The following is a 17,772-nucleotide window of genomic DNA, read 5'->3' as shown; positions in this document are numbered from 1 at the left end:
GAAACTTCCTATTGGTCTGATTTGAGGAGATCAATAATAAAGTGTGGCAAAAAAAATACTGTATGTATCTGTGTATTCTTCGGTGAAATGTTGGCGTCGCAAATCAATGACGTTGAAAGCAAATTGATTGATGGTGTAGACATAGACAAGGGTAGATCTAGACATAGCAAGGTTTTTTCTACACACTACATTATTTATCTCTGCACATCACACCAAAGGGATTCATTCAGGATGCAGCGGTGGCCGAACGGTTTGAGGAGCGGTCTTGATACCGGAAGGTCGCCAGTTCGAATCCCCGGACCGGCACGTTAAAATTACCACCGCTGAAGTGCCCTTGACCAAGGCATTGAACCCCTACCATGAAATGTTCTATGAGCAGGGTGTGGCTGTAAACAAGCATCTCGAGCTTAGTCCACTTCCCTGGGTAAACAAAGAACTTTGCTTTGCTTTGGATGGGAACCCGCTCTTGTTCCTATGTACAGTATATTAGCAGCATAAGATTTTTGTAAAAAAAAAATCATGTTTGAAGTTCAAACATTAATTAAAAGAATACAAAAATGTTATGCTGCAAAAATGTTCAAACATTTTCAGAAAACTTAGTTCAGTATTTAGAAGGCGTTTTTAGAATCGGCCTCAGTCCTAAATTGGTTAAGGTTGAACATCTGTGATGGTTGAACATAAGTTTTTAATTAATTTAACTCCGAGTATGGATAAATTAACACTTCAATTTTATAGACACACCTTTACATTTCTCGGTTGTAAAAGCTGTTTCCCTAAATTGATCAGGCTGACCGAAGCCAATCATTCAGTTATTTTTATCATCTCATCAACGCATGAGAACAAAAGGTGACTGTACTTACTTATATCAGGTGGCAATGATGTTGGTGGCGGTGGGGGACAACCGTTGCTGGCCGGTATGGGCACCAGGGGTGGTGTCCCGGGGGAGAATGGAACCATGTCAAACACATCTGTGGGTTTCGTGGAGATGCTACCACCCTGGATGAACCCAAGGAAAACAGTTGTTTTTTTGTCAGAACAGGCAACCGGGTCTGGGTCAGTAGGCTACTTCTAAACTTTGTGCCAGAGGACCGAGATGAGATTTTGTTTAATCTGCAGCTTTCATTGAATCAACCAGATATCCTTAACAAGTCATTTAGAATTGGGGCATACAGGCTGAATGCAATCTACTTGGGAGAAGAGAAAAGTATCAGCAATCGAGATCTACGCAACTACATGGTGAAAACCACCGTTCTAAGCATTTTCATGCAATAATTACAGACTTACAGTAATTCCAACACACAGCAGGACATGAGGAAATGAGAGGAACCAACAGTCTACAGATCGCAGATTTTCAAAGCGGTGCCCCAGGGGTTATATATATATATATATATATATATATATATATATATATATATATATCTTGGCTTTCCTATTTTTGGCTTGTGATTAGTTTTAAATAGCGAAAACAGCATAGCATAGCATTGTGGTGTGAAGCTTTGTGAACTTATACAGTAGATAGTCTTATGTCATTCTTTCTTTCTAGCCCATTTCACAACAGGGGGCCGCAGACACAGGATATATGGCTATTTTAGCGGTCCTTAGCGTGGAAAAGATTGGAAATCCTTGCAATAGAGATAAAGGCAGAAAGACATATAAAGACAAGGCCGTGAAACAAAGACCTCCTGAGGAGGGAAAGGCAGTGCAGAGAAGCATAGAGGTGTTTACGCGAGGCCGTGGGATGCTAGATCCCTCGGTGGGCTTAGCAGGAGGAAGAGCGGGTTTGGCAGACAGAGGCGGCGGCGGGGTTAGTAGCCCAGAGGAGAAGTTGGACTCCGGCGAGCTCATAGGAGTGAGCGTGACAGAGGAGATCTCCAGACAGGAGAAGGACTTGAGGCTGTGACACCAGAAGAGAGAGGAGGGCCTCCCCAGCATGTACGCCTCGTTAGTAGAATTTAAGTGCAGAAGCTGAGGACAGATCACAGACAGAAAGGGATGAGCTTGGACCATGACTAGGGCTGTCACGATTACACATTTAAGTTGACGATAAATTGTCACACAAATAATTGCGATTAACGATTTAATTGTATTTTTGGCATTGGACACTGGAATATTCTTAACCCATTCTGGGCGGGAACCCCTTTTGGTGTTAGCATTATGTTATGCTTTAGCTATTGAAAAATAGCAGATCTACAAGCTCATAGCGCGCCACCGAGGGGCGCGAGACTGGCATTTTTATACATTTTATATGATTAGAAGATTATGTAATAATCGTGACAACCCTAAACATGATACACAATATGCAGAAGACAATACTATTACATGAAAATATATACAATATTGAAGTTGTTCAATCTTGTGTACTACATGAAATCAATACAATAAAACTAACTGCAGTGGTTGTACAGTAGTTGGTCTACCTGCTCTGCTATTGTGAAATTTATAGTTGGACCACTACTGTTTGTGCAAAATATCGTACGCCAAAATAGGCTTTCTCTATTAGCACAACAACAGTAGAAATTGTACGTGGCACTTGCATGTTGTCCCGGGTACGAATCCCGGTTAGGATATGTCAAAGTAACGGACTTTCGGGCTCAGCGGTCCAGGCACCTTGGCTGGTAACCCAGTCTGGCAGTGTGCCGCGGGTTTGACTCCCGATCCCGCCGACGGCCTTTACTGCATGTCACCCCCCATCTCTCTCCCCATTTCCTGTTAGCCTACTGTCTATCCCTCTATAAAAAAAATATAAAATAAAGGCGAAAGCCGGGGAAAAAAAAGTTACAGACTTTCAATTAATCTGAGGTTGGTTCAATTAGGCCTAGTTTATTCTCTGTCACATTACGGTGTCGCTTGCCAACAAGAGTGAGTCTTCAATCTAAAAAACATGGCTACAATCTATGCCATCATATGCGGTGGAGTAAAAATGTAGCTTTACAGACATAAAAAACGTCAAATTGTGACACCAGGGCAGAGGTTATTGGGACACTAACCAACGTGAAAACGTTTGAAGGGCACATTATTATTCAGTCTTGTATGCTTGAAGAGACGGGTGTGTAAATTGCATTCACAGGGGCAGAGGCTGCTGTGGGTGTCGGCATTTGCTCCAATTATACAGTAGTAGCCTATCTCGCCTTTCTCATCAAAGCAATCAGGTGTGTAATTGCTTGCTTTCAGACATTAGCCTGGACTCACACCAACCCCTTACAGAGACAAGGCTTCTTGGCCAAGAAGCCTTGCATTTCAAACAGCCCACCAGGATATCAGGGAACCCAGCAGTCCAAAACATTATCAAAGAAGCAAGCAAGCCTTTTACAAGTTGTCAGTTTGAGAAATGTTTTCCAGTATCATCGAAAGAGAGGTGACAGGAACATTAAAGCGTTGAATTATTTAGGCACTGTAAGCACAGTTGCTTCTCAAACTATATAAAAATGGACACATGGCACATTTTGTCGCTGCATGGTCCACCCGTCCGTCCACCCGCCCGCAGGTCTGTGGAGGCATCACCTTTCCTGATTGGACAACCGATCGGCTTCTCGGATTTGCGTCACATTTGTGCCACATCACAAACAAAAAAGTAGCGTCCACAATAGAATCCACACAATGTCTGTATCTCCATATTTAGTCGATTGGTCGACTAAACAAGTGCCTGTGATTAAATAAAAACTACATTTGGATCCATTGGAATACAGGTTCCAAAAGAACGTGCTAACATAGGTAGCATTAATTTCCATGCAAGTTGGTCCTTACTGGTGGTACCGGAGATATCATCAGCTGTTCTTCCAGATCCTGAAGCTGTTTCTTTAGTTCTGAGTTCTCTGATTCCAGTTCTTGAATCTGCAAAAGCAGGCAAACAACTTAATGCCATTTCATAACCAGAATGGAAATCGTTATTGGAATCGGGAATGTTTTTGGCCATCTAAACTGCCATATACTGCCAATAATCAGTTTGATGTCTGGAAAATGAGCTTAGTAGCACTTTCTGAAACCATTATGAATCAAAGTACTGATAGATTTAACTGCATATCATTAACACCATATCTCAAAATGCATGTGAACGCATGTTTAGCCAAACTCAATTAGAGACATGAGTATTTCAACAAGGCTGAGCCATGCTGCAGTTTTGGATTGACTCTTTAATAGACAATTGTATGGCTTTTATTTTCTTTCTTTACTAACAAACAGGACCGAATTGATTTAGAATGCTTACAAACCGATATATAATAATTAATGATCAGCATTTGTGAAGTCAAACGTACTCTTTTCTGTAGCGTTCCTATCTGTTTCCGCGTCTCTACGTCTTTGCCACCAGACTCCAGGAACTTCTTGTATGCCAGGTCGAAGGCCTGGCCGATAGTTAGGGTTATCTCCTCTGCCTGAAACACAGGAATTATGCATGAAACATCCAATACTGAATGATTAAAGGACTACTTCACCACTTTTCACCACTATATCTTCATTATAATTGATTCTCACTAACTCTTGTCATGACACCATTGGCATTAAACGCCCGTGACCGGAAGTAATAATCGGTCATTTCATTATTAGTCAGAAATGCTAATATCGTAACATTGCATTGTTTTTATTGAGCTCCTAACATCGTCCCTCACATCATATCACCTCAATTCCGAGGCAAACGCAGCTAAAGATCGCGCGTGTAATTGTAATGTACAGTATGTGGACGGAGTTTTGGGATTTCAATCACGCCACACAGCCGAAGCAAGCATCGCCTATAGCGACGGGGAAGCAAGGAGTATTAATTCTGGATTCATAGAATCAATAAAAGACGAGAATTCTCGTTTTGGCACAGGCGGGTTTAGTACCTAAATACGAGAAATCTCGAATGAAAATATCTTATTTAAAATAAAATCTGATGATGTCACTGGTGGACGGGTTTCTGAACTGCCCACAGCCCTCCTATGAGACACATACTGAGTAGAATAAAATTGTGGTATTTTATCATGAATATTAGTGAGGACCAATTATATGAAGATAGGTTGAAAAGTGGTGAAGTGGTCCTTTAGAATAAAGCCATTGGAATCAAAATATACTAACTTAACGTGATCATTCTTTGTTTATAATTAGGCTGGATGATTTAGATCGCGAGTTATTAACATTTTAAGATTTCCGTTGTCGTCGGCTAACATTTTCGATGACACCGAGGATTGCGCAACAAGCACATCTAGGCTGTGGAGCGATACGATCCGTTTTCATATCACTAATTTGACGGAGATTAATCAATCTCCGTCTCGGGCACATGACCGTGACCTTGAACTTGATGGTGATTTATGTCATGGGCCTTTAAACTGTTAATAGGCCTATATAATTATGTGATGTACAGTAGTAGTGGACTTAAAAGTATAAAGTAGGCAGATTAAAAAAAGATATGGAAATATTCAAGTAAAAGTACCATACTTGAGTTGATGTAGGTAGGCCTACTTAATTTCCACAAGAGGAGAAGTCTCAATAAAACCTTGAGAACTGGTCTATTTGACTCTGGTTAACATTTCTGTACATCTCTATGTAAAATCCTGTGAGAAACCTTGCTTGGTTAAAGTGCTTCGTATATTTGATTTGACACGTTAACAATGCCAATGCATCAGTGTCAAGACGTAATTAAACGTTTCATTAGCTCTGCTGAGTGCAATCAAAGCTTTCATAAAGGCTCTTAAAATGTATTAATAATGCAATTCTGGGGCTGGATGCAGGCCGGGCTTGTGACAATTAATGCTAGATATCTGCTGTATATTATGAGTCATGTCTCCTGCTGTTCCCTGCCTTGCCTTGTACTGTCTGACAAATGCTGTATTTTTTAAGTTTGTCAAGCTGTTTTTCTTTGGATTTCTTTTATTGTCTCTGTTTTTGTTATGTATTTTTGTTTTCTTGCATTCACATTTATGTTTGAATTCTGTTACATTTTTTTAAATAAAAACAAAGTATAAAATAAAATAATGCAATTCTGAACTACAGAGTGTGTCAAATTTGATATTGAACTGCAATATTTACAAAAAAGAGAGAGAATTAAACTAGGAAACGATGTGGATCTTTGAATCGACAGAAATGGTGTGGATCTCATTCTGTGTGGGTGGTGAGATCATTGGTCTTGAGTGACGTATCTATGGTTTCAGTGTGATCCCAGCCCCATTGACATCTATTATTAAATAAAAGGTACATACTGTAAAACAGTATAAAACGTATGTGGGGGGAAACAATAATTATGGAGCTACTTCTGTGGTCTACTGGCAGCGTGCATACAAGGGCCAGCGAGATTAGCTCTGGACAGAGTGTCTCTCTCTCTCTCTCTCTCTCTCTCTCTCTCTCTCTCTCTCTCTCTCTCTCTCTCTCTCTCTCTCTCTCTCTCTCTCTCCCCCCCCCCCCCCCCCCCACTGTGTCATAGATGGATAGCCTCTTGCAGAGCCACACTGTATAAAAGGAGGGAAGGCGGGAAGCTGAGCATACGTACACATTTCTCACTGTCAAACACGTAGCACAGGTGTTTGTTGGACTCGGAGTCTTTGCAGATGAACGTGAATATCCTTTTGTCGGTTTTGTCGTCTGCACAGAAGGATATCCTATGCAACTGACAGTTGTGCTGCACATCCTGGGAAAACAGACACACATGTCAATGTATTCATATTTGTAGTAAATCCATATTAGTAAAGGCCTACAGCAGTGATTCTCAACCTTTTTCATTTCAAAGAGCCCCAGACCAGTTTGATTTGCATTAGGCCCTGGACCTACAGTATGCCATGGACCCCCATTTGATACGATTTTAATAATTATACGTTTTATTGAATTTTTAAAATGTTCACATAAAGGTGTGTCATAAATACAAATAATTATTAATAAAGGCACAAAAAAAAAAAAAAAAGAAGAAGAAAGGGCAAGCAGCACATCAGCTCTGGGACCCGAGTCAACACTACACTGTACAAATGAAACTCTGAGACTGTGCTAATGGCAAAAAGAAGAGGCATTTTTGCACTGTTGGAGGTACAGACCCATGGATTGTCCTTTTGGTTCCTAACCAACCCCCCTTAAAAACCTGGGCCTAAAGGACCCCATATGTTGAGAACCAGAGGCGTACAACAGCGCATACACAGTACAATCCTCAGTGTTATACTTTAACCATGAGGATGTTACTGCATAGATCAATACTTGCTTATACAGCTACACGGTACACGCTAAAATCCGGAGTGCTAGATGAGATGGCGCAAAGGGTCAACTCACTTTTGTCTTGGGATCGAGTATCTTCACTCCATAAATGGAGATCTGCAATTCCACCTTAGGGAGCTTCTGTCCCTCTGATTTCTTGATGTGCCGCTGAAACTGCAAAAAGGGGAAAATGGTCAATTCGGATAAATGGACTGTATAGCCAAGCAGACACTCAACGAGTGCATTCTTCGTTTAAGGCGATGGAAACATTCACCTCTCCAGAATAAGTTTTAGTACATGTGAAAAAGACAAAGAAGCAGAATTCTGTACACTGCTCCTGCAAAGTATCATATGTATACTTTATATTTTTATAAAGTAATCATATTAAATGTATCGTATTGGATATATTTACTGTATAGTCAAGCAGACACTCATTATGTGCATTCTTTTAAGGCGATGGGAACATTCACAAGACACTGCTCCTGCAATGTATCCTATATTCATTTCAGCACTTAGCTTACACTCCATTATACTGTACAACAGTGCCAAGCAACGATGGCCCATCTAAAAGCTCACAATGTGTCACATCAGCATGTATATAGCCTATGTTTGGCATGAAATGTGAATTAAAACAATCTCTGATCTTTGTCATAATGTCATTCATTCATTCATTCATTCATTCATTCATTCATTCATTCATACATACATACAAATTAAATGTGTTATTGACATAGAATTACAGCTTAGCTACTAGTATTTAGACAACAGGAAGTCCACAAAATAAAAGAGTAGAACAAAAAAAAACACAAATAAAAATCAATGCATGACTTTGTTGTGTTTTCAATCAGCCCTTATGCCTTAAAACACAGAAAAAGAGAACACGAAAATCTCAACCCTAGTTATTATAAATTGGCCACAATATTGGCTCACAATTTGGCCTCGCATAAAAAATAAAATCTAAATTGGCTTCTTAATGGCAATGTTGCCAACCGCCAGGGATTTATTTATTTATTTAACTTGGCTGTGAATTTGGGTCAACAACCAATGAAAATGTCTGTTCCAATAACTGTGTAGTGGCACACTGTAAGCTGTGGAGATGTTATATCATCAGGTGTGACAAGCCAATAAGGAAATGGCCTTGGAGGAAGTTCACTCATGCCATACGATTGATTTTACTTTCCAAGTCAAAACGAAGAGGGTGGACCACCTGCTCTCACGCCACCAGGGGCTGAGAAATAGCAGACGTCAAGGGAAAGGGACAATTCTCTGGTCCCTGGGGAAGGGGAAATTGTTTTTTTGAAATTTCTACAGCTATATACACCCAGCTGCTGGCTGTCAAGATGGCTTTGATGAGTGCGCAGTGATGGGCTCACATCAAAGATTTGCAATGAGGTGATACTGTTTCAAGCCAGATTAATTATACTTCATCATATGTTGGTGTAGCGCAACAATCCAATCTACAGTTAATGACTATGTTCAGCACACAACAAGAAAAAACGCAGCAGTCTGAATTAGTGCCTTACTCAGGTACACTTCGACATGCAGTATACTGGGTAAGCCGGAGTTTTAACCGGCTACCTTCCGCTTCCCAGCCAGGGGTTATGAATATGTCCGTACTGTATATGGACACATTTTTAGATTTGTACACATAATACCCATTACCCATTATAATGTTCTTATTTTGATCATAAGTCCCAATTACTGAATGTCAAGTCTCCATGTTTTTTCCGAAATATTCATGACACTTATTTACTACGACACTATGGCATATTAGGAGACAGTGGTTCTCAAATGTTTTATTTGTAAGGACCCCTTAACTCTGAGAGTTTACAAATGGAATGGTTCCATTTGTAAACTCGCAGAGTTATAGACTAAAGGTGGCCTTACACTAGCCGATTTTTTTCAATCTGAAATCTGATAGCACCACACACTACAGGATAATCGGAGCGGGGCAGAGCAAATATCAAACATTCTTGATGTTGATCGGGCCGATCCCGATCGCGCTTTGAGCGGTCGGGCACCCCCCGAGCGTAAGAAATGCCCGATTATCAGCTAGTGTAAGGCCACCTTTACCCTTCTTATGGTGATTTAGAGCTAGCTGTTTCTGGCAATATTGTTATCCACTAATTTTTGTCCATGGCAAACATGTAATTTTGACCAAAATGTCCACTACATCGCTATGCTGGCTCATGGCAATGACCCCTGTTCCCAGCTCCTCTCTATACCCTCTCATCTACGGTCGGCTCAATCAACGTTGTTCTTTATTGTTACATGTTGTGTACATGTACATGTAAAAGAGTAAAACTTGTATTTGTTCTGCTTCCTTCGGAAACAACATAGGCAATAATAATAATACTAATGGTAAAAGAGAAAAAGAAAGAGAAAGAGGAAAACAATAGCAGAAAAGTAATAAGACAATAAAATACTGTAGATCATTGTATGTACAATGTATATGCACAGTATACAGTATAGGCTTCACCATGCTGGGAAGCTGATCAAGAGGGAGGGAGAATGCATTGAGAGAGGGTGTTATGCTGGCACGGGGAACATAATCTAGTTGCAATAAGTGATTGTCTCTGAACTGATCAATATTCAGTGACCTCCCACGATATAAGCGATTAGTCCCGGAACACAGTTTAGTGCTTTGCCATGGGTACCATCGCTCACTTCTCATCCATATTTATTCCCCACAGTTCTTCTCCACATTACCATCAAGATAATTAGGTCCGTTCCTACGCAAGCGTATCACGGAGACTTATGACACAACCCTCGCTCTGCCAATGGCCTCACAGAGATCAAACGCAGTGCAACAAAAGAAGAACTATGACTTGGTGAAAAGAAGCTTCCCCCCTTCAAATGGCCTCACAAATTTAAATGCTGGCAGGGGGAGATGTAGAGGAAGGGGGAGATGGGGCAGGGGGAGATGTAGAGGAAGGGGGAGGCAGGGGGAGATGTAGAGGAAGGGGGAGGCAGGGGGAGATGTAGAGGAAGCCAGCAGAGTTATACACGCTGCTCAGGGAGAGCAAAAGTAGTCGTCAGCTCCGGTCGTTAAAGTACAAGGAAATATTTCCCTGGAGCGTAACAGTGATCTGTTGACTTAAATATTATCCAAGGAAAGCACATTCATACTTCAAAACCGCTTCAGAGAGAATTAGTTTACTTATATTCTCTAGACTTTATTACTTATTATTACTACTTAGTACTTGTAGTATAGCGGTTAGTGCCTTACTTTGTGTTACATGTTGGTCATTGTCAGCACAGGAGAGAGAGAAAGAGAGAGAGAGAGAGAGAGGGTCATTGTTAGCACAGGAGAGAGAGAGAGAGAGAGAGGGTCATTGTTAGCACAGGAGAGAGAGAGAGAGAGAGAGGGTCATTGTTAGACCCAAAACAAAGAAAAATCTTAACTAGGTACAGACTCAGTGAGTACAGTCTCGCGATCGAGAAAGGCCGTCATAGGCAGACCTGTATCCTGAGAGAAGACAGACTATGCACCCACTGCACACAAAATGAAGTGGAAACCGAGCTACACTTCCTAACCATCTGTCCATTGTACCAAGACATCAGAGACACATACTTCCCACAGATTACAACCACACACTTTTTTGAAAACATGACCAATGACAAAAAACTCCCATATCTGCTGGGCGAAGTACAACAATGTGCAAACACAGCAGCAAGATTTGTGAGTTGCTGTGATAGGAGAAGGATATCAAATGGAACCCAACCACCCTAAAGACTAATCATTGTGTGTATTCCTGCACTATACCTGCATCGAGTGATCTTGGTACATAGAAATTGATCTATTGAAGATTCTGACTTTCAAATGTACATCAACTTTGTTTTGATTGTATTGCTGTATTGTTGTATTGTTCTTTCTGCTTTGGCAATGTAAACGTATGTTTTCTCATGCCAATAAAGCCCTTTGAATTGAATTGAATTGTTAGCACAGAGAGAGAGAGAGAGAGAGCAGTGAAATGGGATTGGGACACAGCAGTACGTTGCACATCAACTTAAAGTTTAAGCAAAATTACTGTCCTTCAAGAATTAGTCATGCTGATGAGGCCTTGCAAATACTACTTCCATCAATCATAATAAACCCAATGCTTGCATGGAATAGATGCCATAGAATGTCTTTTGGTGTCGTGACGCCCACCTTGCAAAATAGATAGTAGCCTATAATTATGTTTTTATAAGTTCAAGGTTTGGGGAAGGACCCTCTTTAATCATGTCATTGAAGCAGCAATGAGTTGTGAGCAAAAGAGTCAAGAGTGGCTGAAAGCCAAAAATATTCTTTTTAGCGATTTAGCGATTTCAATGACTGTCTCAACAATAGACTGTCGGATAGTGTGCAAATGGAACCCATACAGATACCGGGTCCATTTGGTTCCATTTGTAGGCCTACTCTCTCAGACTTAAATGAACACTGATGATTTTACATTGTAGCACTAAATGTCGTACTGTACCTTGAGCTTTCTCACCGCATCCTTTACAATCTCTGTGCCTTTGGGAGCCTCCACTTCTGTGTTTCCAAGGAACTGAAATGTAAATTACAAATAGGTTAAAAAAATATAAAAAAAATATATCAATGATACCCCTTCAAACCCCCAATATCAATGATACCCCCGGGGGGTATCAATTGATTGATTGACTAAATAATAATTTAGTCAATCAATCAATGATTGTCCGAAGAAATGTGACGAAGGATAAACATAGTCACAAACTGCTGTTTGTGTGTCCCTCTGTCGGAGATCACTGAGAAAATTACACAGTATCAGGATTTCGTAGTGTATGCAAACTTCAAAGCAATGTGAAACCAAAGCTGTTTCTGCCATTAAAACAGCAGTTTTGTTAGGAAAGCTCAGTTTAATACAGCAGTAACTATAATAAGGTTATATTTGTAATTGACAGTTCCCAGATGAATAATACATGAGTATTAATGTCAGAATTAATCTAAACATGTGCAACATGTGCATAAGACATCCAGTACATTGGAATTAGCATAGTAAATGCAGGTGATATTTTATGCACGTGTTGCCTTGTACTGGTTGCTGTACTAATTAGACGCTCAATTGAATGTAGTTTGCATTTTGTATCAGGTCATTTACATGCACAGCACACGCACACGCACACGCACACGCACACACACACACACACACACACACACACACACACACACACACACACACACACAGATGCTCTTGCGTGCATAGACAGACACACAGATGCTCTTGAGCGCATGGACACAGTACAGTTGATGCAGCATTTCTCCAACAGATGGAGCCATTAACCTTTGTGCCTGAATGGGGATTTCCATCTGTCAGGAACCCCAGGAATTGTTCCAGTCACACAGCCTCAGTAGAGCCAGAATTCTACACTCCAACTTATTGCCTCTTTCAATGCCTCCGGAGCTTCACCCCCCCCCCCCCCCCCCCCCCCACACACACATCCCCCCCCCCCCCCCCCCCCCCCACACACACATAGCACACCTCGTAAACAATGGGGTCAGCCGCCCCTCGAGGGCTACAGAAAACAAGACAACCATTTACCCCACTGGACCAAGCAAGCAGTTCTGCCAACCGACCCATGGGGGGAAATATAATCAGCATTCTGTTGCACATTATACTGTAGCCCCAGCCACGAGCAGTAACAATGGCTTTCTTCATTTTATTTTGAAACCCAGTCTACTATTGTAGAGAAGACTTCCGCACACTCGACTTACTTAACTGCAGGTGCGTAGGCGACAAAGCAGCAAACGTGTATAGGAGAACGCACACTGCCACTTGCTAGTTCAAGAGCTTTTTATTTAATGTCAAAGTGCTAACGTTTTGGTGTTTGTCCTCAGGCAACCTAGTCTACATAATGCAATAAGCGAACTGTCCATAGCCCCTCTGCACTGCACTTTGACTATACATTTTATATTTCTACCTGTTAGTAGCTCATGCAATACGCACACATCCCACTGGGTGATCCAAGTGCATGCAGGGGCCCAAGCAAGAGTGCAGTAGTATTCAGTATAGCTGAATCTCATTTGGTTAATGAATCTCTTAAATCCCTGTGTGTTACGTTTACTCTTTTCTTTTATTAAGACAGACAGACAGACAGACAGACAGACAGACGCAGTTTCAGTGCATCTGGTTGTTGGAGAAATGGTCATTGTGCCGAGGAGACTGTCACGATGTAAATGACGATGTAAATGGTGTCAGCCATGATGTGACTGATCACTTGTAGAACAGTTGAACTGAGAGCTAGGGCTCTGGAGAGGATGCTTTACTGATCACTTGTAGAACAGTTCAACTGAGAGCTAGGGCTCTGGAGAGGATGCTTTACTGATCACTTGTAGAACAGTTCAACTGAGAGCTAGGGCTCTGGAGAGGATGCTTTACTGATCACTTGTAGAACAGTTCAACTGAGAGCTAGGGCTCTGGAGAGGATGCTTTACTGCAGGAAAATAGTCGTGACCACTTTCAACCAGTTTTTGGTAAAAGTATCAATGCTGCCATGCAGAAAGACTCCCTACAAAAGTATTGCCGTCAAAATATACTTAAGTACCAAAAGTTAAAGTAGGCCTACTCATCCTTATACACATGTCTTATATACATGTCCCATTTCAAGTTTTGAAATGTATAAAAATCTTTGGAAAATAGAAGATCTACAAGCTCACATTGTGTCACTTTGCGACACATTGTGAGCTTGTAGATCGGCTATTTTCTAATGGCCAAAATGTATATAGGGCTGAAAAGAATCTACAGAGTAACTAGAAAAATAAATGTAGTGGAGTACAATATTTGTACAATATTTACAATATTTGTACAATATTTGGATCCGAGATGTAGTGGAGTAGAAGTCAAAGTGTTGGAAATTGTAAATACTCAAGTAAAGTACAAATATTTTAAGTACAGTACTTAAGTAAAAGTACTTAGTTACTTTCCACCACTGCTTTCAACCTGGCGCCCATATTTTGGGCATGCCATTTACCGTAGGTGAAGATTACACACAGTGAACTGTAGCATTTTGCTTTGCACACTGCTGACTGGTTGCAACAGCCTCATTAGTATGTCATATTGTCTGTACTCTGTGCACTCTCTTTCTGTCCAGTCCTACGATTGTGGCGAATTATATTCGTTAATAAAGAGAGAGCTGTAAAGGGGATACTGTCTATGGTCAGTAGGCCTATGGTGTGTATCATTCTTGTTTTTAACCATAGAGTTAATTAGGGCCGTGATAATGCGGCGCATTATTGTTATTGTAAACAACTTGCGCAAGCATTAAAAAATGGGTTTTAATTATCGGGTAACGAAAAATAACGTAAAAATAATCTAACAAGTTACTTTTCTCAGAAGGTAATTTGTAATTTAACGGGATTAGTTTCATGGGCAGTAATCCAGTAACCTAACGACGTTACTTACAAAAGTAACGATGCCCAACACTGGCAGCGACATATGAAGCACATTTAGCAAACAACACAAACAAAGGTCCTAATGAACGGGGACAATATGCTGTAGAAGGAGGCGAGATGCCAGTTTATAGCGCCGTGTGACAAATGAACCCCACAGACATTTAACCCATTTAGGCCTCGAAATTTAAAAAATGTCTTATAAATCATGACAGTTTTCTGTCATGATTTATAAGACATGTTTCTGTCATGTATAAGACATGTTTCTGTCATGTATAAGACATGTTTCTGACATGTTTCTATATCAGTGGAGCTCAATATTTCATGTCAAGGACCCCAAAAATGCCCACCGACCTCCATCTGAAAATATGTTGTTCCAGTGAACGCCCCAGAAGCAAAGATTTGCGCCACATTTTCACGATTTTACAAAAATAGCAGACCTACAAGTTCATATGAGCTTGTAGATCTGCTATTTTTCAATAGCTAAAGTATAACAATGCTTTAAAACACCAAAAGGGGTTCCCGCCGAAAATGGGTTAAGGACATGACCGTAATTCTAGAGGGACAGTGCTGCAGACAGGTGCCCAGCACACAAAATGGAGTGACTCCGGGTCCTGCCCAGTGCATTGTGTACTCTGAAGGGTACGTGGTTGGTTTCGCCAAGCGAGCCAAGCCCGCGGGGCTCATCCATCACTCGCTGCGTGCACTCCAACGAGGGACGACCCCTCCTGACCAGCGCTGCTGTCCCAATGGTGAGCTATTAGAGGTGGCCCTACACTGTACATGTCATTGTCCACTCCCGGCTCGGGCCGCGCGTCGTATAGAGGCTGACCCATATTGGTTTTGGCCGATACAGCTGCCATTATGCAACTTTTTTGCTGACATTGGGGGATCGTCTGTTTAACGCACAGCCCAATGTGTCCCGAATTTTAGATGAGCATTATAAACAGAACACATTTTTTATATTTTATATATTTATATCCTGTAGTGTATTCTCTTGTTTGCTTGTCCGTTTTATGATTGAAGTTAAATGTTCTTTTTATACAGTGAAGTTTAATATTTAATTTCATACTATATTTTAAAAAGAAAATTGTGTTTATTTTTATTTTGTTCTCAAATAAGAAAAAAGTTTTTCCCCCCAGAAGGAAGTTACTAGTCTGGAGCTTTCTGGTAGAGCTACGGATAAGCAGTTGAAGATGGATGGATGGATGGATGGATGGATGGATGGATGGATGGATGGATGGATGGATGGATGGATGGATGGATGGATGGATGGATGAATGGATGGACTTAACTGGATGGACTTAACTGCTTGACATACTTTTCATACTATATTTTAAAAAAAAAGTTTTGTGTTTATTTGTATTTTGTTCTCAGATAAGAAAAAAGTTTTTCCCCCCAGAAGGAAGTTACTAGTCTGGAGCTTTCTGGTAGAGCTACGGATAAGCAGTTGAAGATGGATGGATGGATGGATGGATGAATGGATGGACTTAACGGCTTGACACAATATGCTGCAAGAAGAGGCTGGTCAGCTCACTGGTCTTCTCCTTTTTCAGTACCCTGACCTAGGAGGTCTCGCTTAAGCAATATTACACTCAAGGGGGTGGTTTAAGGTCATTAATGCACGCCTGCGATGATGCAGGAACTGCAGCTCCAAAAGCAATGCAGAAGTGCATTAATGACGTTAAACCACCCCCTTGAGTGTAATATAACAACAGTTGTGTGTAAAGTAGCTAAGTACTGTACTTAAGTACAATTTTGAGGTAATTTTACTTTATTGGAGTATTTTCAATCTTCAGTACAGTTCTACTCCACTACATATATGAGGGAAATATTGTAGCCTACTTTTACTCCACTGCAATTATATGTAAACCTTAGTTACTAGTTACTTAGATTTGAATTATTGTTATTAAAACACACTATTGTTCAGCCCTATATATAGCCCTATATAATATTTGAAAATATTGATACCGATCTACAAGCTCATAATACGTCGCATTGTGAGCTTGAAGATCGGCTATTTTCAAAATATATTTTTATACATTTTGAACTCGTGAAATGGGATATTCTGCACAAAGACAACTTTTACTTTTGGTGCTTTAAAGTACATTTTGATACCGATACCTTTGTACTTTTACTTGAGTACATTTACATTGCAGTATTGATATTTTTAAGAAAAACATTTGAGTACTTTTTCCACCAATGTGACCTACCAACTGCATTGTGCTTGCTGCTACCTTATCACCAATAACCCTTGGGAGTTCACCGTGAAGGACAGTGTTGTTCACATGTTCTTGCCAGGAGATGCCAAAAGTGTCACCCGCTGTAACAATGCATGCAGGTGCATGTGGACGTTATTGAGGGACTTCAAGGGTGGGTATTTTAGTGTGCTGCAAGTGTTTTTTTCGTCTCGAAGAGCGGTCTTAGGCTGAGCTCACACCTTTCATGCAATTCTGTGCTCGTTGGATGCTCGTTGGATGCTCGTTGGGTAGTGTCATGGCCGTCCCTCCCTAGATGCATCCATTTCCCACAAGGTTTTGCGGGAAGTGGGCGGTGCGCTAGAGCGGAATGCGGAAAACAACAGACCCACGTTTATCTGCGTGTAGTTTTTGGTGACCAATACGGCGATATGTGGAGTTGTACACTGTCATAATAAAACGGATGGCTTTTTACATACAGAATGGGGCACTGGCTTGCTAAATGAATCAAACTTTCTTCGAAAGACGTCATCCTCTTCTGAACAAGCCAACACACAGAATCAGTGCCTTCAAATCTGGTACTGATTGTTGAAATGACTGGAGACAGCCGTGCGTCATTTCATCATCATCATCATGTCCACACCCAAACGCAGAAACGCATTGAACACAGGATAAAATCACTGCAGTAGCAGGTTTCAATTGTAGGCTATATTATACTTGCTTTTATATTTACACTTATGAGGTGCCAATCATATTTTTTAATGAAGGAATAAGTACCGCATTTTAAAAGCCACCTAAATTGTGAGTGGAAGTGGAACATGTTTCTTTCATTGTCTGTCAGCATGTCACACTATGTGCAAAATCCCGACTCTCGACTTTTCTCAATTTAAAAATGATAGACACTTTACCATTGCTCTGGCGACTTGGCAAGTCCTGCACATAAATTAATAGCAGAGTCAGACCTATAGAAGTAACACGTTGTGAGCTTGTAGAGTGGCTATATTTTCGAGCTGTATAATAAATGTCACGTTATCA

The 17,772-nt window shown here is 40.8% G+C and overlaps 1 protein-coding gene across 4 annotated transcripts in view; it reads right to left on the bottom strand.

Annotated features, from left to right (window-relative positions):
* The window catches only part of gulp1a (GULP PTB domain containing engulfment adaptor 1a), a 150,788-nt gene that overhangs the window by 5,673 nt on the left and 127,343 nt on the right, over nt 1–17,772 (bottom strand). For 2 of the 4 annotated variants that reach the window (XM_079518587.1, XM_079518586.1), the window contains exons 5-11: nt 11,610–11,681; nt 7,222–7,320; nt 6,458–6,595; nt 4,254–4,370; nt 3,745–3,831; nt 1,726–1,965; nt 861–996 (exon numbers count right to left, since the gene is read on the bottom strand). In XM_079518587.1, the coding sequence (XP_079374713.1) occupies nt 861–996; nt 1,726–1,965; nt 3,745–3,831; nt 4,254–4,370; nt 6,458–6,595; nt 7,222–7,320; nt 11,610–11,681 (889 nt within the window). The remainder of the gene's footprint in view (nt 1–860; nt 997–1,725; nt 1,966–3,744; nt 3,832–4,253; nt 4,371–6,457; nt 6,596–7,221; nt 7,321–11,609; nt 11,682–17,772) is intronic. The other 2 variants (XM_079518589.1, XM_079518588.1) reach the window with 1 other exon arrangement.

Source organism: Electrona antarctica (assembly GCF_951216825.1).
Source record: "Electrona antarctica genome assembly, chromosome: 13".
In the NCBI taxonomy this organism is placed as follows: Eukaryota; Metazoa; Chordata; class Actinopteri; order Myctophiformes; family Myctophidae; genus Electrona; species Electrona antarctica.
Note: the sequence above shows the minus strand (reverse complement) of the source record. Positions and strands in the feature narration are given on the sequence as shown.